We start from the raw sequence: 24,869 nt of genomic DNA, 5'->3' as shown, positions 1-24,869 counted from the left end.
GGGTCCAATGAGCGACTCCCCACGGTGGGAAGGTCGTGGCAGTAGGATGTGCTGGAAGGTGGGCTCAGTCTCTACTGGTAAAGAAGTGACCATGGTCCAGGGGAGATACGGAGTCGGATGTGAAACCACGGTGCCCCCCCAGGCCTGGCCAGGTCACCCTAAGTCCTCTTGCCCTGTTGTCAGGGGTTCTGCTTCCTCATCTGACAAATGGGGCTCCTGATGCCCACAGCTCAGGGGGTTGCGAGATGGTGTCTGTAAAGAATGTGTGTAGGGTCAGGTTTATAGCTGGTGCTCAATGTGTGTTCCTTCCTCCCTGCCCCGCGGCAGAAATCAGTCCCACTTTGACAAAAATGAAATGGGAGAACACAGCTGCTCTACTGGCTTTGTCTCTGGGCATCCAAAGTGCTCCTCGGGGCCCAGCAGGTACCGAGAGTAAAGGAGGCTGGCCGGAGAAAGTATGGGCCTTCCACAAGAAGACACTGCCTTTCTGGTCCCATTGTGCTATGTTAGAGACATAAAGAAAGGCTATTTACTTATTTATGTATTTAGATTTTATTTATTTATTTATTTATTTATTTGTCAGAGAGACAGTGCGTACAGGCCAGCAGATGGGGGAAGGGCAGAGGGAGAAGCAGACTCCCCACTGAGCAGGGAGCCCGATGTGGGGCTCCATCCCAGGACCCTGGGATCATGACCTGAGTGGAAGGCAGATGCTTAACTGACTGAGCCACCCAGGCGCCCCTCTTTTATTTTTTTTAAATAATCTTTACCCCAACGTGGGGCTCGAACTCACCACCCCAAGATCAAGAGTCACATTCTCTATGGATGGAGCCAGCCAGGTGCTCCCAGAAAGGCTGTTTTTAAAAGGAAGATGCAGAATTCTTTTTACGTGTTGGCGGAATTTTGTGTTTCCAGGAAACCCAAAGTTGGGAGGGGAAAAAAAACCTGAAAAGCAGTTACAGCTTAGAAAGGTCAGTAGCATTCCTAGACCAGCAACAGTAGAAAATATAATGAAATCAGAGACAGTAAAAAACTTAGTTCAGGTGTCCTTCCCTTGTTCATGCTGGAGGCAGCCTTCCAAACTGGCTACCAGGCTGACTGGAGCAGGAGACTCCTGAAGGCGTTTCATCATTTTCAGGGTCATGTTCAAATCCCTTCGTAGCACAATTGAGTGCATGCACATTATGTGCTGTGTGTCAGGCCACCAGGTCTTTGCCTATACCTCACCTTGGAGTGTGCCCTGCCCCTCCTCCTCTGCCAGGCTCTTCCCCACCCCCCGCCCCTTCCATGGAGGCTCAAGGAATGAAGTAAAATAAAGATTCTGTCTCCATTTAATGCTAGTATTAGAAGTGTCAGCCTATGAGAGAGTGCCGAGAACCCTGCAGGTCAGGGAGGCAATCGGGATCACTGGAGACTAAGGCAAAGTGGCGAATGCGTTTGTCCACTTGTCCCATCTGGCCAAGGGGGCGGCTATCTCTCAGCATTTGCCACGCAGTCCTTTTTTTTTTTTTTTTTTCAGGAAGAAGCTAGAGATCAAGATCTGTGTGTGAAATGCCCCCTGTTTCTCAGTGTGGTCACCGTTTCTATTTTGGTAAACCATAGAGGCCAGAAGACAGGTCCCTGGCTGGTCCCCAGCTGTAACCTCTGTTCCAGGGCGGGAGAATGGAAAAAAAAAGAGAATCGGGAACCAAAACAGCACACTGATGTGATTCCAAAATAGAGATTTATTTATTAAGGATCATTTAGTTTCTCACATAAAAATCACCAAATGTTCCTCATTGGGTTTGGAACACACATCAGTTCCTCTGAGGTTGCTCTGTTTACCCCAATGCGTTAAAAAATACAGCTCTTTTTAGTGCCAGAAAGGACAGTTAAGGCAGTGAGGCGTTTTCCTGGGTCTCAGCAGATGGAAGGGTTTGCCCTCTCCCCTTTGAAAGAATACACATGGTCGGTAGTTTCTTAGGTTGGAAAAGCTGTCCCTGAAGAAAACTACTATGCAGAAGAATGCAAATAGTCATCTGTGGTCACTTATTTGTGCCTGATAGCTTTAAAATGCCCCCCCCATACTTGCCCATCAAAGGCTTGCTGGTTGGTTTCAGCTATAAAAACACTGTCTGGCCAAAGACAGTAAGAAAAAGCAGGATCGATAATGACAGTGTTGTGAGGTCGGGCCATACAAACCACATGAGAAGACACAACAGTTTGCTTTAAAAAAAAAAAAAAAAAAAAAAAAGCCCACTGCAGGGGCCCTGTGTAATTTCAAATCAAACTTCTCATGGTCCTTAAAATACCCAAAACATCATTTGGTCAGATCCTAAGGACATGTGCTTCTTTTTCAAGTGAGGTGTATGACACACAGCTCCCCGCAGAGTTATGCTCCGCATGCGGAGGAAGAAAAAGAAAAAGGGGGAAAAAACACCCCTTAGGACTTGATTAGAAACATTAATTGATTTTTACCACACTGAAATGGAGGGATGGAAGTCAGTCTGTGCTGTTGTGAAATTCAAAGGGGATTCGGAAGTAGGACTGTTATATATTGCTCCATTAGGATAACCCCCCAAAATGACTTTTTAAAAAATGAAAACCAGGGCTTGCCGTCCCCTGTAGGCCTCCGCTGGCCTCTGGGCAGCTCCAGGGGTGGCCTGTGGGCTTGCTTCACAGTGATTCGGGTTCACCAGGTGCTGTGAGGGGTCCCCTGCCCCGGTCGCATCTACACCTTGTAGTTGAGCTCGGCGTTCATCTTGGTGTACATCTCGTAGATGACGTCAATGGTGGCCGTGTAGTTGACCAGGAAGAGGCGGACCTTCTCCAGGCACTCCTCCTCCGTCACGTTCTGCCCCTTGGAGAGTGCTTTCAGGAAGTCGGACTTGTAGGGAGCCGCATACAGCGCTGCCTTGTGATGGGCAAAAGTGGGGGGGAGTAGGCGGCATGGCGTTAGGGGACTGATAGGGCCACCAAGCGGGGCCGCAGGGCCAGGGATGGTGGGGTCCTGGGAGGGGATGTCCCTGAGATCCATGCTCCTTGTGGTGTCAGAAGGGAAAGGAAGAGGGAGATGTGTGTGCCCTTCTACCCCCATGAGGGACAACAAGACGGACACGAGCTCTGGGGACCGACAGACCTGGGTTCAAAGTCCAGCTTGTGCTGCCGACTAGCTTTGAGCCTTGAGCTAGTTACTTAGCCTCTCTGAGCCTCGGTTTCCTCATCTGTAAAATGGGGATGATGATGGCACCCACCGAATCAGGTTGCTCTTGTAAAGGATCAGAGGGTGGGTGGCCAGTGCTCAGCATGATACCAGGCATGGGGCAGGTGCCCAGCACCCCGGAGCCTCTGGCCTCTGGGTTCCCTGCTCTGGAGAAGGTGGACCGGGGGAGCTCACTGCTAATACGGACTGTGGCCTCTCCTGGCCTTCAGGGGGCACCGCTTCAATAACTCTCAGGGTTTCCCTGATTGATGAGAAGTACAGAGAACCAGAAATGCACAGAACTTCAGAACCAGAAAGGAAAGGACATCGCTGGATGAGCAGCTTAGGCTGAGTCTGATAGGCTGAGGCAACTGGAAATAGTATGGTCATAACGAATACCACCGGCAAGACACAGAATGACAGTGTAGAGTGTGCACTGAGCACTTTGTATGTGTTAGCTTGTTCGATCATCACTACGACCCCTGGAGATGGGGCCTATTTTACGCCCATATGCAAGAGGAGGCGGCGAAGGCTCAGGGAGGTAGAATCCCAGATCCCCTCTTACTGTGCAACCTGGAGCAAGACAGTTAACCTCTCTGAGCACTAGTTCCTCATCTGTGAAATGGGGGGGAACTGCACCCGTGCCCCCCCACCCCCGTGGCGCGTTCATGAAGAACACAATCTGATGTGGGCTGCACACACCCTCACCACCCAGGTGCCGGCTGTGAGGACTTGGCAAGGAAGCAGCACACGGGGAGGGCAGGGCTTCATGGCGCCCACCCAGGATGGGCCCTGTTGCCAGCCATGCCGGCGTAGCCTGGAGGGGGCCTAGCTCTTCCTGCCTATACCCAGCCTGGCTCCTGGCCCAGCCCGTGGTACCCTGTGGGAAGGAGGCAAGCCTGGCAGACCCCAGTTCGCAGGGGGGTGCAGATGGGCTGCAGGCCAGAGGCTGGGCCAGGAGCGCTGGACAAGATGAATGTGCCCAGAGAGAGGCAGTGTGGCCGGCAACAGTGTGCAGGGTGCCCCACGGGCCTCTTCATCTCCAGAGTGGGCCTTCAGTCTGGCAACCCTGGGAGCCTCATTTCTAGGAACCCGGGCCAGTATCATCCCAACATAAGCCACCAAGACCCCTGCAGGCCAGGGTCTCTTCAGCAGATGCCCCAGTGGGTCCAGAAGCCTTTCTTCTCTTCTGGGCCCAAGCACATGGGACAGGGCCCCCTGGTGCACCCACCTCCCCCCGCAGAGACAGGGAGCCCTTTGGGAGCCCGGGGAACCCACAGCTAAGGGGCTCACCTGGAAGATCTTCTGCACGATCCAGCCATGGTACTTCTTAAGGGCCATCTCGTAGGCCTTGGTGGCGTTGACGCGGATGAGGTTGGGGTGATTCTCATCCCTCTCCCCGTCACAGATGCTCTGGAGGAAGACCTGGATGAAGCGGAGGCCTCTGTGGCACAGGAGAGACAGCCCTTCAGGATCCCACATGCCACAGCCCGTTGCCTGGCTCATGCACTCCAGCCTGGGGCAGACCCCGATGTGCCTGGACTCAGGCACCTGCTGTGCGCCACAGGTATGCACACGCACACAGCAGGGGTCAACCCCCAGCTGTTGTCCTGAACCTGCCTCACGTAATGTGACCAGCCGGCTCAACGCAGCCTGTCCCCAGCGTCTTGCTGACCACGGTCGCCACTGGGCCGTACAATCTACGAGGCAGGTCTGGGTCCGCCTTGCCTATCTCTATGCCCACCTGGCCTGCCTCAGCTGGCGCGGCAGGCAATGGTCGTCAGCACTTGAGGGCTGAAGACGCAGTACTGGCCCTCTGGACGCACTGGGCATGCTGAAGAGCCTGGCCCTGCGACCAGGATCCCCACCCTGACCGTGGCCCCAAGCCACTGTCCACACTTACAGAGGCCAATTGGGCCCTTCCTCCAGGGTAAGGATGATGTTTTAAGAGTCAGGAGAAAGTCATGGCCATGGGGTACAGCAGGGTAACTATGTCAAAGATGGGAACAAGCTAGTCCCTTAATGCACAGCATTTCACCTCCTGCTCCCTCAGCTCTATGATCCGCCCCTTTCACAGAGGAGAACACTGAGGCACCTCTTAAAGCCTTGGGCAAAGGCCAGGATGTGAACTCAGCTGTCTCACCCCCGAGCTGGACTCCCTTCGCCGTCCCTCACTGTCCCTCCAGGGTTCCTGCATGAGCTGCTCTGCTCCTTCCCTGTAGGGAGGTAGGGATCGGATTGGAGGGCTCTCAGGGGCAGGAACACTGAGACTAAAGGATCTTTTATCGCCTATGACGTAAATGGAAGTTCTCTGTGCATGAGTTAGAACCCCTATCCATCAGGAATCAGCCTGGGCTGTGGAACTGAGCCCAGGAGACAATCCCAGCCCTGCCCTGGGTCAACCACCTCTCTTGAGCACCTTCCTACCCCCAGCCCGAATGACCAGCTCTCTACCCAGCAGCCAGGATGAAGCACCATCTGACTCTGTTGCTGACCAGCTTCATGGCCCTTGGTGGCTCCCCAGCACCCCGATCATACTAGGATTCACCCTTGTGCAATCACACCTGGTCCCTCCCTGCTCCTGCCTCACTTTCAGAGCCCGCTGGACCAGACCCTCCCAGAGCAGCAGATACAGCAGGCCTCTCCTGCCCTCCCACCTCTCAAAGTCCTCGTCCTCCTGGGACCCTCCTGCTCAGTGCCGGAGAATCTGCCTGGTACCCCTCCTCCAGGAAGCCCTCCCTATTTTCTCTCTGCTCCAGGCTCTGCTATCCTGCTGTCAGGATCCACCCACCAGCCCAATGCCCTGCCCAGGCTGTGATACCCCCAGTGCGGCCCTGCCTCATTCAGTGGGGCATCCCACCCACCCAGCACAGAGCAGGTGCTTATCACATGCTCAGCCTGTTGGCATCTCCCTTCACCTGCCCTCCCTGTCATCTGGCTCTGTCCACGTCTGACCTGGACACGAACAACCTAACTGGGCTGAACATCACCATCTGCCTTGCTCCTCTCCAGAAACCCACAGAGTATGCTGATGGAGAGACCACAGCAATCCTCATGCGAGCCTGGGAGTGTCTTGTTGACAGAGCCAAGTGGGAAGCTCAGTTCCTACAACATGCTGTAAGGGTGTCAATCACAGCCCACCTACCCCCTGACACACACAAGGCTGTGCCCTCCAGGGAGCTGACTGTCCCTGCTGTATTTCACCAGGGAAGTATGTGTTGGGGTGAGGGGACTGGCTCCAGGGGATGTGGGGAGAGACAGGGGAGGAGCACCCTTCCTGACAGCTGACATCAGGCCCAAGAGAGGGCAACACTGGGAACATCTGTGGGGCCAAGAGTGCATCCCTGGCTTTGTGGTGTCTGCACAGCTAAGTGAGAATTCTGTAGCTGGCAGAGAGCAGTGTGAGTGCAGCAAGCAAGCTGTGTAATGCGTAATGTGACCAGCCGACTCAACGCAGCCTGTCCCCAGTGTCTTTCTGGGCCTTGGTGGCCTCATGTGTAAGATGGGAACAACCATATCTGGCTTCAGGTATTTGATGGAAAAACAATGTATATAGTGATTATGAGCATTCTCAAGTCTAGGGTAAGATCATCTGGGTTTAAATCCCATATCAAGGTACCCTGCTCCCCAACTCCCCAGCCCAGGGGACAAATCTATGCGAATTAGATAAGAGTTTCTTCTCAAGACACTGTATTTATGTCAAGTGCTGTCATATGAATCTACCATATACAGGATGTAACCAACCCTAGACAGGACACCTCTGTGTAATGCACAACCTGTACAACGGTGCTTGGTCACTGCATCCCAGCTCTGACCTTGTGACCCAGGCACATGATTTGGCCTCCCTCTTTGAGACGAGGATAATCATCACACTTAACTCCCACCACATGAGATGCGATCAGGCTCAGGGAATATTTAGCACAACGCCCAGAGTATGCACTCACTTGCTATGTCTCTGGTGGGGCTGGAACAAGGAGCATCACCAATGGGCGGGCCTTGACCCCTTGGGCACTTTTCCTCAGCTACTAACTAGCATCACACAAGGGCGCCTATGTGGAAGAAACAGAGGTGACCTTGCGGGGCAAGAATAGGGCCGGACGTCCCTCTTCTGCAGAGCGGGGCCCCCGGGCCGCACAGCCACACACACCCTGCCATCCAAGCCCGTCACCTTTTCAGCCACATGAGCGCCAGTGTGGCTCCCACTTTGGGCCACTCTGCTCCATACATTTCCTTCTCCACCTCCAGGATATTCTGCAGGGTCCGGAACTTGGCTGGGTTGGTGTCGTAAACCGCCTTGATTTTCTGAAATGGAGCACATGGGGTTGTCCCCTTGAAGAAGCTGTCCTCACAGATGGCCGGCCCCCACACTCACCAGGGGAGCACCCCCTTCCCCCACCCCCCGCCCACCAGCACCAGTTACCAGGTGCTCAGTACATGGAACCAGTCATGGCAGCTACAGTAACCAATGCTGGGCCTGGTAACTGTAGCTGCCATGACTGGTTCCATGTACTGAGCACCTCCCACCAGCCGACAGGTCATGGGCGCACGGCTGTGTTTGGTCTGCACAGCAATCCCGACATAGCTCTGACATTATCCCAGTCTGCAGATGAGGAGACCGAAGCTCAGAGAGGGGACAGTGACAGCTGGAATGGGTGGCCACAGGTTCCAGCGCAGACGAGCTCCAGAGCCCGTGTTCTCCAACCACTACTGAGAGCTCCCCAGACACTGAGCATCGGAAGTAGACGGGTGTCCAGGAACAAGGCTCCTGAAGGGGAGCCAGGCAGTTCAGCTCAGAATCCCACCTCTGCCCCCTCCTTGCTGTGTGACCTTAGGTGAGCTTCAGCTTCCTCATCTGTAAAATGGGGATGAGGACAGACCAGCTTCAAAGGGCTGCTGGGACGCGCCCAAGACTGCAGGCCAGGCACTATGTGGATGCTCATGGGGAGTGGGTTGGTAGCTAGGGGATGGCAGCGGGAGCTCCCAGGAATAGGGTAGGGTAGGGCCGAGCCGCTGCACCTGTGTGCTTTGGAATTTATTTCTGATTTGGTCAGGGTGGACACAAGAACTGCGTTCCTGCTTAGGTCAACCCTTCAGATCGTGGTCCCAGTCAGGCTGTGCTTGGGAGGTATGACTGCAAAGGAGGACCAGGAACCCTGAGCCCTGGGCTGGATGAGCCAAGGGCCAAGCCCCTTTACCCCATCTCCTTCCTAATTCTCAAGCTTGCAGCAGGGACCAGGGCACTGGGCTGTGGCTGCCGGGCCAAGTACATACCGTGATGTTGCCACTTATGTCTGCCTTGATGGGAGTAAACACTGGGGACCCAAGGCAATCTGGGGACAAAACAAGAAGAGAGATTCAGATTCCCAGCCAGGATGAAGATTCAGGAATGGCCACAGAGGCTTGAGAATAGGAAGGAGGGTCACTTGGTGTATTGACAGAAAAACCATGCTATTTGTAGGTGTTGAAAAGGTTTGTGGGCAAGTTAAGATGGAGTGCTGGGCCCCGGTGAGACCGGTTTCTTGCTGCAGAACCTGTCAGAGCCTTTAAAATGCAACTGGAATATCTAGGGGGCAAACCCTTTCGTCCACAGTACCCTTTCTCCCTCGGATGGCACTGTCCAGGGCTTCATCCAGTGATGGAGATGTTCTATATCTGCACTAAAAATAGACCCCATGTGGCTACCGGACACTTGAATGTGGTACGACGGAGAAGCTGGCTTTGCACTTTAATTTGACTTCCGTCCACTGACATATAAATGGCACATGTGACCCATGGCTGCCACACTAGGTGGCACAGCTATAGAGTACCTTGCAGAACTGAGGATCTGATAAGCCTATCTTGGCCAATAAGGCGGGTCACCGCTACCTGACCAGCTGGCCAGGAGGCAGCCTGAGGGATCTTATAAGGCAGGAGAGGAGCCCAATTTATTAAAAATGACCCTCTCGTTGACCAGCTTCTAAGAAAGAAATAAGCTGGGGACTCAGAGGCTCCATGGTTCTGAGACCCTGCATTAGAGCCTGACGGGGGAACACACCAGCAGGGGGATCCCAGTCACTTAACAGAGCATAAGGAGGGGCGCCTGGGTGGCTCAGTGGATTAAGCCTCTGCCTTCAGCTCAGGTCATGATCTCAGGGTCCTGGGATCAGCAGGGAGCCTGCTTCCCTTCCTCTCTCTGCCTGCCTTTCTGCCTAATTGTGATCACTATCTGTCAAATAAATAAATAAAATCTTAAAAAAAAAAAAAAAAACAGAGCATAAGGAAGGTGGATTCGACCCCCCGCAGCTCTGCACGCACGGGCTGTGTGAGCCTGGGTGTGTCCCTTCAGCTCCGCCAGCCTCAGCTTTCCCATCTAGCTAGTGGGGCAACAGGACTGATCAGACATGCCGCAGGCAAGAGTTGAAACATTTCACTTCCAATACACAAAGTTTTCTTTATCGCTGGAATCAGAATGTTCTTAACTGGAGGGTTTTTTGTTTTGTTTTCCCGTTCTTGGTTCCTTTCTTGGTGTTACCAGTGACACCCTTGGCTTGCAAAAAGGCAGACCTGAAACGCAAGCAGCCGGTGGCCTGCCTGGCCCCCTTCCCTCCTTCGGGACCCCCTGGCAGACTGTCATGAGGACTAGAGATGAGCAGGCTCAACATGGACTTCCCCTTCAGAGCCTAAAGACAGCTGAGCTCCCCAACACGTGCTCGCTGTCCTCAGTGCTGCATCCAGAGACCCTCCACACTTGATACAGAGCGCAGGGGACAAAGACGCTGGAGCAGGCTGAAGTGGGTACCAGACCCATGGGTGGGCGGAGAGGAGGTGGAAACGAGGTGGAAAGGAGAGTGCCAGACTCTACTTGACTGGCGGGCCTCAGTGTGCATGCCACCTTGACCGCACAAGAGCAGAGGACAGGGGGAGGGACCACCGCAGGCTGAATTCCACCCAAGGTGACCCGCCACACCTGGCCAGTCATCGGGAACAGTCTAAGCATAGCTGTTAAAGGAAGTGCACTGGGGAAACAGAAATGAAATACCCCAAAACCCAATTGGAAGAAAGTGGGGTAGTCACACAGCCAGGTGGAGTTCGAATCCTGCAGCGACCATTCCCTAATGAACAAGTCTCACCTGTGTGCCTCAGTTTCCTCTCACGTCAGAAGGAGACAGTAGTAACACTTAATTCATGGGATCATCACAGGAATTAAAAACCATGCATTGGATGCATCTGGCAGAGTGCCCAGTGCATGAACACTCAAGAAATGGATTTGGGGGACGCCTGGGTGGCTCAGTTGGTTAAGCAGCTGCCTTCGGCTCAGGTCATGATCCCAGCATCCTGGGATGGAGTCCCACATCGGGCTCCTTGCTCGGCAGGGAGCCTGCTTCTCCCTCTGCCTCTGCTGCCACTCTGCCTGCCTGTGCGCTCACTCTCTCTCTCTGACAAATAAATAAAATCTTAAAAAAAAGAGAGAGAGAGAAATGGATTTGGATCATTTCTGTGACCTCAAGCTCCATGGTCCAGCATATGCCACCTAGATGTCACCCAGCTGTGCTTATAAGTCACCAGGACCCACAGAATCTCTGCTGAACGGGAACCCACTTGGCCTGTGCCTGCATCCCCTCTATGTTCTGACTTCCTGAGGCCCCTCACTGTAGGGCCAGGGGCTGGGGCCTGTGGGGACAAACCTCCCTCCGGGGGGCCGTGCTGGTGCAGCTCCAAGGCGCTGGGTTAGGGGGTCCGGGCAGCTGGCTGCCCTCCAGTCTCACAGGCTCACCTGCCCAGGGCAGTTCTACATGAGCTGACCACTTCACCCTGCTCTTTTATCCCGCCTGGCGAACCATGGCCTTCATCCAGCAGAAGCCTCGACAGGTCGTGCCATTTGCTAGCCCTGTGGCACAGGACTAGTAGCTCCCACAAAAGACCAGACGTTCTTGACTCTACGAACACTGCACATGAGCCCAGACGCCCACTGCCACCTGTAGTGCCTGTTCCCCTCTTGGCCATGCGGCCAGGGGTCACCAACACTGACCCTCACCTGGGCCAGCCAGGTGCCACAGGTGTGCAGTATGTGGGGACCAGCACAGCCCATCTAAAGGCACGGCTGCTCCTCAGAGATGGCGTCAGGTCCCCACCTTCCAAAAATGCACACTGTCCCAGCATACAGGTGAAGTGATGGATGGCAAGCTGGGACAGTGAAATGTTAATGGCAGAGTGGAGGTGGGGGTATACAAATTTTCTCTGTAAAATTCTTTCACTGTCGCCCTGTGTTTGAAAATGGTCATACAGGGACACCTGGGTGGCCCAGTCGTTAAGCGTCTGCCTTTGGCTCTGGTCATGATTCCGAGGTCCTGGGATCGAGCCTTGCATCAGGCTCCCTGCTTGGTGGGAAGCCTGCTTCTCCTTCTCCCACTCCATCTGCTTATGTTCCCTCTCTTGCTGTCTCTCTCTCTCTCTCAATGTCAGATAAATAAATACAATCTTAAAAAATAAAAAAAAAGAAAAGAGAAAATGGTCCTATCCAATGCTGGGGGGAAAGTCAGGGTTATATTTGTTGTGGTTGGTTGGTTGGTTGTTGCTCCTAAAGTCATGTATTTTCCTTTTGCTTTTTTTACAAGTCTGTTTCACTGGGACCGTGCTTGTGGTCCCACATGTGCCTCCATCTACCCTCCGTCTCCCCCTTGGACTTGAGTTCTGACAAGGCAGGGACCAGGCAGCCTAGGTTTTCCTGTGTCCCCGGCACCTGGCGAGTGACTGGACCCCGTTAGGCGCTCAGGTGGCATCTGGGGCCCAAATGAGGTGGGACACCCCTGGCCAGACTCCTCAGGCTGCAGGTTGATGGTAAGGCACACCAGTCAAGCAAGAAGAGAGGAACCCTGGGGGCAAGGGGTGCCTTCACCAGAGGCCATCATCAGCCGTGCCTGGGCGGCTGATGGGCCCGTCCCGGTGACCCCGGTCATCCAACATGCATTTCAGAGAGGCAGAGAAAGGGTATCAGCCTCTTGGACTCTGAAAAGGCTCTTGTGCAGTTCAAAGTGGCCCTGGTGGCAGAAGAAAGGCTTTTTGTTTCCCGTTCCCCTGACAGTGTGCTCTGTGGGTCATGAGGCCCCACCGTCAGCAGTTGCCGGGCCTTGACAGCGGTGGTTCTGTGCAGCATGGCCCGCACGCGGGGAAAAAGCTTCTGTTCCACCGGGGGGCAGGAAAGCTGGCCACAAGCACACCTTCTAGGACTGGAAGCAGAGCGGGAGCTGGGAGGGGGAGGTTGGGGGGGCAGATACCAGAAGCCACTTCCAACAGCAAGGCATCCCTGTGGCCCCCACATGTGCCCACTGAGGTCAGTTTCAGAGCACCTGGAAGCAAGCCTCCTGGGGTCAGGGAAGCAGCCATGTGGGATTCTAGAGCCTGCCACTCGGGGTTCAGATTTCAAGTCCACAGAGTGACTATGCAACAGTGCCTCATCCATGCTGGGCTTGGGCCCCTCACTGGCCACAGCCCACAGGTGCCAGGCCAACGAGGGTTGCTCACTGTGACAACCCCAAGGCCACAGGGCCCAGAGAAGCCAACAGACCTGCCTAGGGTCACACAGGGGAAGCCAGGCACTCAAACAGGACACAGGCTCATTCCACTACTTCCTCATCTTTCTTTCTAGAATGTTTCCATGTGAACGCAACCAACGGGAGAGTACTCCGACAGGAAAACCAGAAGATGATTTTAATCATCAAGCACATGGTGGCCTTTCAAACAGTTTAAACTCAGGCTGGCCCCTGCTCCGGAGAGAGCGTGACACTGTCTAGGCTTACCGCTCCTGTAATTATGCAGCCTGGCCTGCAAATTGTCTTTCTTGTTTTACCAGTCTGGCAGATACCTCAAAGTTGTTTTTTTATTGTTGTCAGCAAACAGGCTCTTTAAAATGCTATCCAGAAGCCCTCTGCCAGAAGTGGGGGAGGGGCGCCGGGGTGGCTCAATGGTGCCTTCAGCTCAGGTCATGATCTCAGAGTCCTGGGGGCTCAGGTCATGATCTCAGAGTCCTGGGGTGGAGCCCCGCATAGGGCTCTCTGCTCAGCAGGGAGCCTGTTTCCTCCTCTCTCTCTGCCTGCCTCTCTGCCTACTTGTGATCTCTGTCAAATTAAAAAAAAAAAAAATCTTAAAAAAAAAAAAAAAGGGAGGGAGGGGGCTTGGAAGGCTACCTGGTTCTTCCTCCCAGCTCCAGGGAGAAAGGAAGTTGTCTACAAAAAAACAAAAACAAAAAACCCAAACAACAACAACAACAACAAAAACACACACACAAAAAAAGAAAAATCAGATATAACTCCACCATCTTACTCCATAGGACTGATTCTAATGAGCACAGATTCTCAATACAGATAAGCCTTGGTTATCTGGAATATGTGGCAAATGGCCCCCTCTGTTTGGTGTGGAACATTTTTCTAAACCTGCTACTGAACCCAGAAGGCATGAAGGAAAATACCACAAATCTGATTACAAAATCCAGCGACTTCTTGTGTGGGGCATAGATATCCCATCACTAATCACAGGCAAACAACAAACTGATGGTTGAGGGTGCTGATCAGTGAAACAAACCATGGACTGATGATTATTGTCCCTAATATGTAAAGAGCTCTCACAAATCAATGACACCCAACTCGAGAGAAAAATGGCAAATCACAGAACAATAATAAAATGCCTTATCTCAAGAATAATAAGAAAATGAAATGAAAGCAGTGAAATATTTTCTCACTACCAAGTTTTATGAATGCACTGGCCATTCTGTATAGATTCATCAAAAGGTAACACAAATGTCCCTGCTTTTGTAAAGCACACCATGCACAGTTTTCTGAATGGGGCCATCATTGAAAATATGAATGATGATAAAGGTGTGACCTGGTAACTTCACAGACCCCTTCAACCCTTCACTAAACAGCTCTGCACAGTTCAAAAGAAACTTGCCTTGAGGGGCAATGGTCACTTCCTCCTGCTTTCTCTGCAGTGTTTTCATTTTGCTAGATACTTGGAAAATAAATAGCCAACTGTGTAAGCATCACCCACAAAATGTGGGTACCAAGAGAGCATTTGGTACCTGGTCTCTGCAACAATTCTGGCTGGACAACCTCCTACCTCCTGGACGACCTCCTACTGTGGTCTTCACCACAGTTCAGATGAGTGAGATCCGCCAGAGAACAGAAGTCCCTGCAAGCCAGCAGTTAGCATATGCCACCCAGAATCAGGCTCATTTCTGCCTTCTCTGGCCTCAGCGTGGTGGGAAAGCAACAGTCCCCGTGCTCTGAGTGAGACCACAGCATGCTCCATGCGAGTTGCCCCAGGACACCTGCCCAGACCTGGCCCACCCTCTCAGTGCATCTTGGGAATACAAAGCCTTCCATTTCTTAGACACATGCCTTCACTTTCGGCCTGTGTAACTCAGGACTCAAAACACCTAGCCCAACCCATAAATACTTACTCCAGAAAGGAAGAACAGGATACCTGTGTTGTTGATGCTAGGAGCCTGGTTTGGGAAGGTTCTATTTCTTTAAAAATTTTTTTAAAAATTTTATTTATTTATTTGACAGACAGAGATCACAGGCAGGCAGAGAGGCAGCCAGAGAGAGGGAAGCAGGCTCCCTGCTGAGCAGAGAGCCCTATGCGGGGCTTGGTCCCAGGACCCTGGGATCATGACCTAAGCAGAAGGCAGAGGCTTTCATCCACTGAGCCACCCAGGCGCCCTGGGAAGGTTCTATTTCATATTCAATTTTTTCCCCCCCTGCAATAGGTGGATAATAAGGTTTTGTTGTTAAAGATGTGGGGCGGATTAACTTTACAGGTCCTGGGTTACAGGATCATAATGAGAGGCACTCAAATTACAGCCGAGGGAGGTGAATCATTTATTAATCCACAGGTATGTGGGGTGTGTGTGTGTGTGTGTGTGTTTATGTGTGTGTATGCATATGTGTGTGTATGATGGCTCAGTTTGCAACAAGGCCTGTTCTGAAGAATAAGAACACTAAGAATGCCCACCTTCCTAAAACTAAAACTTATTGAGATAAGGCATTTTATTGTTGTTGTTCTATGAGTTGCCATTTTAAAAAATCCTGGCTAAGGAGGAAAGAATGTTTACAAACGATCTAAAACATTAGTTTTTAAAAATCACCCCTATGACATGCCAACTCTCTTTGTCCACAGATGCCTGCTTCATTGGGCAAAAACCAGCCTTGACAAGGGAATGCCGTTGAGAAATGGGTTTATCTTCACTTGCTGTGTGGCCTGGGAGAAATCAGTTAACCTCTCTGAGACTCCATCTCCTCATTTGTATAACAAGGCCCAAAATGGTCTCTGCCTAGTCAGGCTGACCTGAGGCTTAAATCACATTGTGTAAAGGGCTCGACATGGTCTTTGGCACCTAGGAAGCACTCCAGAAACAAAGAAGTATTCTTTATGTTTATTATTATTACTACTATATAAATGACACCATCATTTCCATCTTTTGCAACTGGCACAGGAAATCCAGAAAAGAATGATCCTAATGACTGAGAAATCAAAAGACAAAGAGAGGAAGAGAGGGAGGGAGGAATGGGGTCTCCATGAATGGGTATGGCTACAATTAGCAGGAAACCTCCAGTCCTAAAATCATGACTTCAAATGTATTCCAGAAGGCTGGAGTGGAGTAAGGAACTGGGGGTGGGGAACAGCAAAGCAGAAAATGAATCATTTCCGAGCACAGGGAAGTGTGAACTAGCTGGTTTTTACAGGACCCTGGAGAGGGCTGATCAGCTCTAATGACTTAAAAGCTCAGCTACAGTTAACACTCTAACAATAAAAGAAAAGAAAAGATAAAAGGAAGAAAAAAGGCCCCTGATACAAGTAACACTGTAAGAAGGTAACAAAAGGAGTTAACACCCACCAGTGCTATTTTTTAAATGGAAACAATGAAACCTAAGACCAGAACCTCTGCATTGCCAACCCAGGGCTCAGGGAAGTAAGTACTGTCATGCTAGGTGGGGACCTCCTACCCCCTTGCCCAAAACACACAAGCCATGAGGAAGGGCCAGAAAAAAGAGCCTTGACTCTGCCAACTTAAGACTGCCTCCCTGTCTCCATTGTAGAGTCTGCCCACATCTAAGCCCTGTAGATCCACTTTCTAGCTGCTCCACCTGGTCAAATCCCTTCACCACTCTGAACCTCAGTGTCTTCTGTGAAATGGTACCAACTCTTCTTCATTCCTGGAGTCATCATAAGTGGCTAGTTGAAAGCTTGGCCCATGGAAGCCACTCAAAATGGGGGTTAAGCTAGCTATGATGGTAGGGGGCAGGGCACGGGGATATGCATTATATTTTATAAAACCCTGTCATTCATTCTTTTCCTTTTGCTTTGACACCCACTAGGTGGCTCCCCTTGGCCGGATGCACTGCCTGGCCCCAGGAGGGCCCAACTTTTCTGACCCTAAGGGATTCGCAATGGGGCCCTGTTCCTTCAAGCAGCCCCATGCTGGAGGTGAGGAGGGCCTCTTAATCTAGCAAGAGACAGAACGAACAGTTGGTCTTTTTTCTCCTGTTTCGCCATTTTATTCCCTTCAGGAGGAGAGGACAGACTTTGACCCTTGACCCAAGGGCCAGACTCCTCAGAACATGGAGCAGAGGAGAACATGATCACAATCCCTGGAGAACAGAACAGATGGGCATCCTGGGTTTGTGCTTCATGCTGACCTTCGGAGGTTATAAATGAGCGTTTGGGAGCAGTCTCAGATGGCAGCCTATCACCAGACACAGAGATGGCTTCTTTGGGAAAGATCTTCATTTCCCAAGGGCCGTGTGGCAAGAGAGAGAGTGTCTGAAGGCCTCGGACCACCTGTCCTACTTGTGCAAAGGTGGAGCCATTCAGGGCATCGAGTACAAAATTATTGGAGAAGATCACCTCCATCAGTCCTCCTGGGAGGACCGGTGTCCCTGCTTTACAGTCAGGGCTGTAGGCCTAGGGAAGGAGGGGTGAGCTTCTGTGCAGACCCAACCTTGGCACCAGGGAAACAGGGCGGGAGCTCAGGCTGGCTCAGCCTGGCACCAATGCCCCTATTTCTTTCCATTTGTCTACCTGTGATGTTCAGAGTAAGGCCTTCTGCACACCACAGACCCCAGATGTCTTGGTCTACCCAAAGTGACTCCTCCCTGCTGGGCCTCAAAAGCAGCCAACCCACAGCCATTCCGGAGACAAGAGGCTGAGAAAACAGGGCCAGCGGAAGCCCTCCTGCCAGGTGTTCCCCCGATCTTACTGGGACTGGAGGAGATCGGAAGTGGGACTTATTAGGACAACAAGCAAGCACATAGTAGGTGCTCCTTGAGCCCAGTGGGCCCTCACTACTTGCAAATGCACTGCCAACTAATAACGAGAGTCTGCGGGTGGTTTCAAGATTGCAAAAACCCACTGCAGAAAGGGTATTTCTGGCTTCTTTCTCTCACAGGACATAGTTTCTTCCTTCTAGAAGTGTCCCTCCCAGGCATACGGTCTATGTCCCATCCCTAGAGAATCCAGCCCTCAACAGACACTTAACCAAAATGAGAACTAACCTGCTGTAGTAAGAGGGTTAACTCTTCTCTTTCTGAGGATATTCTATATAAAATGAAAAATAAACATCTATCCACAAAAACTTAAAAAGCAAAACAAAATACTGCAGAGATCTGACAGGTGGTCGCCGCAATGGGGAGAATAACCTTCCCTAAAGAAGGAGAACCTCTTACTCATAGACCAAGGGGTGCTAACAGGGCGGATTCCCAGGCAGGTTAATGCCTCATCCCAATTACAGGAAAATCTGACCTGCTTGGGACCTCCCCACTGGAGGACTTCCATATCCTAGTCATTCACACTTGCATTCAAATGAGCAAGGGTCATGGGTCTCCCTGGGCAGGCCAACGATGAGGCACACACCCCAGACAAAACCTGTATATCTGGTCTACAGTTCCCTGCATCTTGGACAAGTCACTGTGGGCCAGGCCAAGCCCTGTGCTTTTCCAGTCCAGGCTGGCTCCATGGTAGGCAGGAAGGGATGGTTCTCCTCTCTCAGACAGGAAGTCAGGAGAGCAGGAAGGCATGCACAAGCCAAAACTGTGTAAGGAGTCCGGAGGCCAGAGTTCTGAGTTACAGTTGGACTCTACTCGTTAACTGCCAGCTGTGTGACCCTGGGCAAGTCACTTTACATCCTGGGCCTCGATTTCTCCGGCTGAATAACAAGATTATTCTGTGCTTCTGGGCTGCCACTGACCCCCCCCCCCAAAATTCAGCAAGCACCAAACCAAAGGGATGGGAAATCACTTTTTCTGGGGTTTTCTCTAGGACTACTTGACGAGTACCAGATACGTGTAAGGCCTGATTCTCTAGACATTCATTTAATTAAATAAGAGATCTGAATGAAGAAAAATCACTCCCAGAATTTGGATTTCAGGACCTGGGAGAGGGAAATCATCCCGTTTGGTTCTTGCACCATCTCCCTAAACGGCGAAAGTGGATAGGTGTGACGTCACACACCACGTCTGACCTGGAATAGCGTGTGAAGAAAAATGCCAAGGTTGTGTCTAGACTAAAAGGGAGAGAACAGGGTCACAATTGATTAATAATGCCTGCAATAGGTATGGTTTAGGAGTTATGTATTTTAACTTAGAAAGGGAGAGAAAAGCAAAACTGCTTCTAGAAAGAACCCGGGGTTGCGGGGGTGGGGGGGGATGGGAGAGGAACCAAAAGCATTCACTCAGCTTGCCCTCACATCTAGCTTGCCCAGGGTTAGGCACTGAAATGGCTCGACGTCACAGAATGTGATAGGTTCTGCGGTAGTCTAAGGGAGTTAGGAAAGACTTTCTGGATGAGGCAACCTTTCCGTGGAGACAGGAGGAATCCAGCCAGGCAAAAGTGAAGGTGGTAGGCTGGAGAAGAGTGGCGTGCCAGGCAGAGGCAAGTGATGGTGTGGTACCGTTTGTGGGGCTGTAAGCCATTCAGAGAGGCTACAGCAAAGATCTGAAGGTGGGGTAATAGGGAGCCACTGAGGCTTCTGGGCAGGGAGTGACAAGATGAAATGACATCTAAGTCTCTCCCTCCACCCTCTAGCTGTTAATGCTGGAGGGCATTGCTGCATGATTGACCTAAAAGATGAGAGAGCAGGTCTCCCAAGTCAGTTGCAAGCTGATCACTCAGAGGCGAGATCCAATTACTGGGTCACAGTGGAAGAAGATGGACAAAGGGGTGGACTCTAAGTGGGCATCGTAAAAGCTGGAGAGAAACAGGAAGGGCTAACCCACAAGGGGGATGCTCTAAGCCACATCTGACCTGCAGCCCCAAGAATAAGCATCCACCCAGGCCAGCCTATTCTGCCACAAACCACACCGGACAGAAGTGAAAGTGATGTTGTTGCTCTAATAGGTTAAAAGCCTTCACATGCATCGACCTTGCAATTTCACTTCTAAAAATTAGAACTAACAACAGAAGTACACAATGAAACATACACCGGGATGTTCACTGCAGCATTGTTTACCGGAGCAGAGAAGGGGAAGCGATATGAATGTCCCACGGGGTGAGAGGGGTGGCACGGGTTACATAAATGACAGCCACATTCAAACAAAGGAGTTCTAAGCAGCCCTGAAAAACGAAGACTGCCTGGAAAGATGGCCAAGTTGTAGAGCTGGGTGGAAAAGGCAGCTTATACCTTTTCCCCTTAAAGGTGGGTAAAAATGAGTCCAGAAGGAAAATACCCTGAAAGCCCAGGAGAGATGCTCTCAAAACAAAGACACACAAACCAAAAAACCATTCCTCCAAAGGTTCTGAGAGGATTACTGAATGCATCTACATAGAGGACTGGCACACAGTAAGTGCTCAGTAAACGATCGACTCTTGATCTCAGCTCAGGTCTTGATCTCAGGGTTGTGAGTTCAAGCCCCACGTTGAGCTCCATGCTGGGTGTGGAGCCTACTTAAATAAAAATAAATTAAAAAATAAAAACACAGCTTCCAGCCCCTTGCCCCGTGTATATCAAGAACAGTGGTTCTCAGCCATATTTTTTCTCCTTGCAGACATTTCCTGATGCTACAACTTGGGGAGAGGGGATGCTACTGGCGTCTAGCCAGGGACATCATTCGAACATTTTCCAAGGCGCAGAGCGGCCCCCAACTCAAAAAGTGTTCTGGCCTCAACTGCTTTGGAGGGAACTGTCACTGCAACTTCCCGCGGACTTCTTGCAACCCCTGAGCCAGACCCACTCCATTCAAGAGATGCACACAAACCACCCAGATCATCCAGGTGACCAGCCGCTCCCGAAAGCTCACAGAGTCCCTGTGTTACGGCCAACAGTGGATCTCAACTGACCCCTGAGTCCCAGAGAAAAGCCCCTGGTGGGAGCGTCCTCAGAAACCTTAAATCCTCCAGAGGAACTCTTCTCCCCAGATGAGCATAATGGTTCCAAATGGACCATTGCATTTTTTTTCTTTCTTTTTAGAGTGCTGAGAACGATTCTGTGTGGGCCAACCCACTGGAGTTTCTGTATCAATGGGGCTTCTGTCAACAGATGTGATTGCCCACAGCATACAGCTCACGGCCAACACAAGGGTCCTTTGAGATCAGGGAAAGGGAGGAGGGGATGCTCTTCAGCCTCAGGCATCAGAGCACGGCTGGCTCCAGAGGCCACCATCTCCTTTCCTCTAAAACCAGCCAGATAATCACATCCAATGAAGAGCCACCCCACCCCCTCCCCTCAATTCCAGGGGCTACAGAACCACAGGACATGTACCAGTGCTGACAATAAGGAATGAAAAGATCACAAGGCTTAACTCTGGGTTTCTCTCGACAAGGCTAACATTTGGGGCTAGATCCATTCTTTGTGGCCATGGCTGACCCATGCACAGAAGGGTATTTTGCAGCCTTCCTACCTGCCAGTGGCCACCTCTCTGCACGGCCCCACCCAAGCTGTGACAAACAAAAATGCCCCTAGACATTGCTGGATGCCCCTGAGAGGGCCAAACTGCCCTCAGTGGAGAACCACTAGCTTCAACAGATTCTGAATCCTTGTCCAGGCCATGCCAGCTCCATTCAGCAAATGTTCATGGAACAAGAGGCAGGGTGGCGGGAGGGCACAAATAAAAGATTCCTTGAGCCCCTGCCTGGAGGGTCTGTGTTATCTCAAGAACTGAAGCACCAATAATAAGCACATTTCCTTCAGTCTGTGAGTACTGACTAAGCACCCACTATGTGCCAGGCACTGTTCTGGGTCCTAAGGACACAATGGCAGACATAAAGGACCAACACCCTGCTGTCGGGTTGCTTACCCCGGTCTGAGGATCATACAAACCCAGCAACTGCACTCCCTCCAACACTGATTAACTACTATGGAACCAAAACCCGATCCAGGAAATCATATGACAAGGCCCCCCACTCCATCCCACCCCTACCTAGGATCTATCTGGCACTTAAAGCCTCAGTGCTCTACACACATTTACTCCTTGCAGCTAGCCTTAGAAATCGGCATCCCCATTTCACGGATGTGGGGGTATCACCCATGAGGGGGAATGTGAGTGACTGCCCAGGTGCCAGATCTCTTCAGTTCCAAGTCAGTGTTAAGGTTCTGTCTCTTTGTGGGTTGCCGCCAACCTCTGTCCTGGGGACTGAGATCTTCCTGCAAGGCCACTGAGTGCACCAGCAAGGCAGGGTGCTGGGCAAGCCCACAAGGAAGAGAAGAAAGCAGAGTTTCATGTTGCACCCTTTCGGCAGGACCCGAAAGGCAAAGGGCAGGAGCAGATGGTATTGTCTTCTATTTCCCATTTTCCATCCAGGGCCTGGGCTGGGCTCAGGGAAGAGAGGGATGAGGCTCTGAAGCTGGGTTAGGGATTGCCTTCCTCACGCTCCCACAGCCTTCCTGGTCCTGATATACAAGGGAGGGGTCTTCTTTTAGAGTCCACGCCAAGCATCCTGTGTCTGATGTCACCCCAACAAAGCAGCTTCCCCTGTCCCAACCCCCATTCTAAATGGAGGAAAAAGCTTAGGTGGTTCCCCCTACAAAGGGTTTTGCCAGAGTTTTGAAACTCCAACTTCAAAACCCTCCTCCTCCTCCTTCCTGGCTTCCTTGCATCTCTTTTGGAGTGTGGGTGGGGTGGGTGTCTTTGATCTGGAATGGGGGAATTCTGAGGAAAGAGAGGTTCAAAAGGTCCTGTGGGGGAGAGGCTAGGAGAATCAGGCAAAGAGAGGGCTTATGAAATGGGAGGATTATTTTAAGGGGGGAGTGTTGAAAGTCATTCTGAAAAGGAAGAAGGAAACGATGGGGTAAGGGATATGGGATTTGAGGGGAAAGGGGTGGGATGCTTTCAAGGAGATGGAAGACTGGAAAATTGAGGGGTGTCTGGGGGAGAGGGACGATTGGGGGACCCCAAGAAAGTGGAGAACTGGGGGCATCTGAAGGATATGGAGGAATGTGAGGCGCCTGGAGATGAAGGAATGGAGACAGAGCATCTGGGGGTTTCTGGGAAGAAAGGGAGGATGTGCCATGTTGGAGGGAGGAGGATCTGGGAGTGGTCCGGGATAGGGAGAACTGCGGGTGCCTGGAAGGAAAGGGGGTCTTGGGTACCTGGGGAAACAGGATTCGGAGTGTCTAGGAGAGGGATGGCTGGAAGATGCTCGGGAGATGGGGGTTCGGGGACGTCGGGCGTCTGGGAGCGCTCTGGGGCAGAGCTGCGGGCCGGCTCCCCCCCTCCACCCCGGCTCACCGAAGAAGGGCGGCAGGTGGGACACCGCCTCCAGGAAGGGCCCGGTCTCGATCTGCTTGTCCGCCGGCAGCGGCTTCAGCAGGTGCTCCGCCAGCAGCGCCATTTCGGGGTCGAGGCCGGCGGTGATGCCCCAGCCGGCGCCGCGGGCGTCCACGCCGCCCCCCGGGCCGCCGCCGTCAGCGCTGGGGCCGTCACTGCCGCCCGCCGCAGACTCCGGGGACTCCAGCGTCGCCACTTCCGCTCGCGCCGCGCCCAGCGTAGCCGAGCGCTCAGCGCCGCCAGCAGGCAGAGCGCCTAAGCGTCCCGCTGCGCCGCCCCGCCCCTGCCCGCCCGGACCAATCAGCGACCGCCTTGGCAGGCCTCCGCGCCGCCATTGGTCGGGGGGCGGGGCCGGTCTGTCGGGCGCGGAAGCGAGCTGACTCGCCAGTCCAGGACGTCCCCGGTGAGCCGCTCCCAGGTGAACCTTCCCCAGGTGTTTGCTGCAGCCTCCCGGTGTATTGCCCCTCCGCCCCCAACCTGGGCGCGCCGGCTTGGGCCAGGTCCTCGCCCAATGCGGGCGTAGAACTGCTCAGGTCACAACTCAACCCACCTACCAGCCGAGGGGTACAGCCCAACGCAGCCAGCGCCTCTGAGGACACCTGTTTCCTCAGCAACAAGAGTCTGTCTTCCAACAGTCCCGAGCAGCCTGTTGGACAATCTTCTTTAACTACAACAATGGGGACGTCTGATTCTTCTTCAATGCTCTCAGATCATACCAATACCGTACTGGATGCTGCTCAAGTCACAAGTTTGACATTCCTAGCTAAGACTCCTGTTTCCCAAAATCTGGGATCCAGTCTGACCTGAACAGTCCGATGTACCTGCCTGTCACCACTTGGAGCACAATTCACATCAGTTGCAACCCACCTAAATGCTTGTGTCCTAAAACCCAATGCCCATCTTCTCCAAAAACCCTAGCACATAGTTGTTGAGAAGCTCTCATTCATGCCAGAATAAATATTCATTTTGTGCCCAGCGTGGGCCGTGCATTGTGTTAGGTAGGAATTGTGGATCAAAGTTATGAACAGTACAGCAAAATTTCTGCTCTCCTGGTGCTGCCATTCTGCTTCGGGAGACAACAAAATAATACACAAATAAGACAATTTCAGACACTCATAACTAGAAATGAAGAAAATAAAATGTCAGAGTGTCAGAGGAGGACAGAGGGAAATAGAAGGTAGGAGGTTGGGGCAATAAGTACCTATGAAGAGCCGAGACCTGAAGGGGACGTAGGTGACAGCCAGAGTGGCTGGAGACTGTGCAAAAGCCTTAAGGTGACAAAAAGCCTGATATGTGGGAGCAACACTGGGGGATCAGGGGAGGGAAAGGGAGTGGAGAGATAGGAGTTTCGTTTGGGGAGGAAAGCAAGGGCATGTTGGGTTGGGTTGGGGGTGGTATAGAGTGTGGATTTTATCCTAAGGGCAATGAGAAATCACTCATGCTAGAAAAGTAATGGCCAAACTGTAATAAATATTTTTGATCTATTTCAGGGGGGCAGATGGGAGAAGAGATTGTTCTAAGACAAGGGTATAACCCAAATACAATCAGGAAGTGAGGGGTTCTGAGGGAGTCAAAGCTGTCATCATTCTTGCTCATGACACAGACCCTGACATGCCCCATCAAGTCAGATCTCTCACTGATAGGAGCCCAAGCCATCCACTTTGGCTTGTTCCCACCCCACCCAACCTCACCACCTCAGGCATCCTAAGATACCATCTCCTTGAAGCCTCGCCATCCCACCCAGCACCCTGGCTCAGTGCCAGTACCCCACCCACATTTCAGACACCTCCGTCAATTCCACGGAGAGATCACAACCTACAATGAGGAGCTCCAGCATCAGACAACACCCTGATTTCTTAACTTGCTCCATCCTAACCAAACCACCCAGAAACTATGGGTAACACAAGACTTTCAAGTCTGTAAGAATTGTCTGACCATGGGACATTAAATGTGCT

The 24,869-nt window shown here is 52.1% G+C and overlaps 1 protein-coding gene across 1 annotated transcript; it reads right to left on the bottom strand.

The window, feature by feature from the left end:
• Positions 1-1,706: 1,706 nt before the first annotated feature.
• On the bottom strand, positions 1,707-23,141 carry GLTP (glycolipid transfer protein). Its single transcript, XM_082700080.1, has 5 exons — positions 22,876-23,141; positions 8,453-8,511; positions 7,350-7,483; positions 4,475-4,625; positions 1,707-2,893 (listed from the first exon to the last, which is right to left on the bottom strand). The coding sequence occupies exons 1-5, from the start codon at positions 22,976-22,978 to the stop codon at positions 2,711-2,713; spliced, it is 630 nt and encodes a 209-aa protein (XP_082556206.1). The 5' UTR covers positions 22,979-23,141; the 3' UTR covers positions 1,707-2,710.
• Between the last annotated feature and the right edge of the window lie 1,728 nt (positions 23,142-24,869).

The sequence above is a fragment of the Mustela nivalis genome (genome assembly GCF_964662115.1).
Source record: "Mustela nivalis genome assembly, chromosome: 14".
NCBI classification, from domain to species: Eukaryota; Metazoa; Chordata; class Mammalia; order Carnivora; family Mustelidae; genus Mustela; species Mustela nivalis.
Note: the sequence above shows the minus strand (reverse complement) of the source record. Positions and strands in the feature narration are given on the sequence as shown.

Bases quoted from the DNA above. Each gene is read 5' to 3' on its own strand.
- GLTP (XM_082700080.1), bottom strand. From the start codon at position 22,978: ATGGCGCTGCTGGCGGAGCACCTGCTGAAGCCGCTGCCGGCGGACAAG. The intron at 8,512-22,875 runs GTGAGCCGGGGT...TTTTGTCCCCAG, and splicing joins CCACCTGCCGCCCTTCTTCG to ATTGCCTTGGGTCCCCAGTG. The intron at 7,484-8,452 runs GTATGTACTTGG...GCTCCATTTCAG, and splicing joins ACATAAGTGGCAACATCACG to AAAATCAAGGCGGTTTACGA.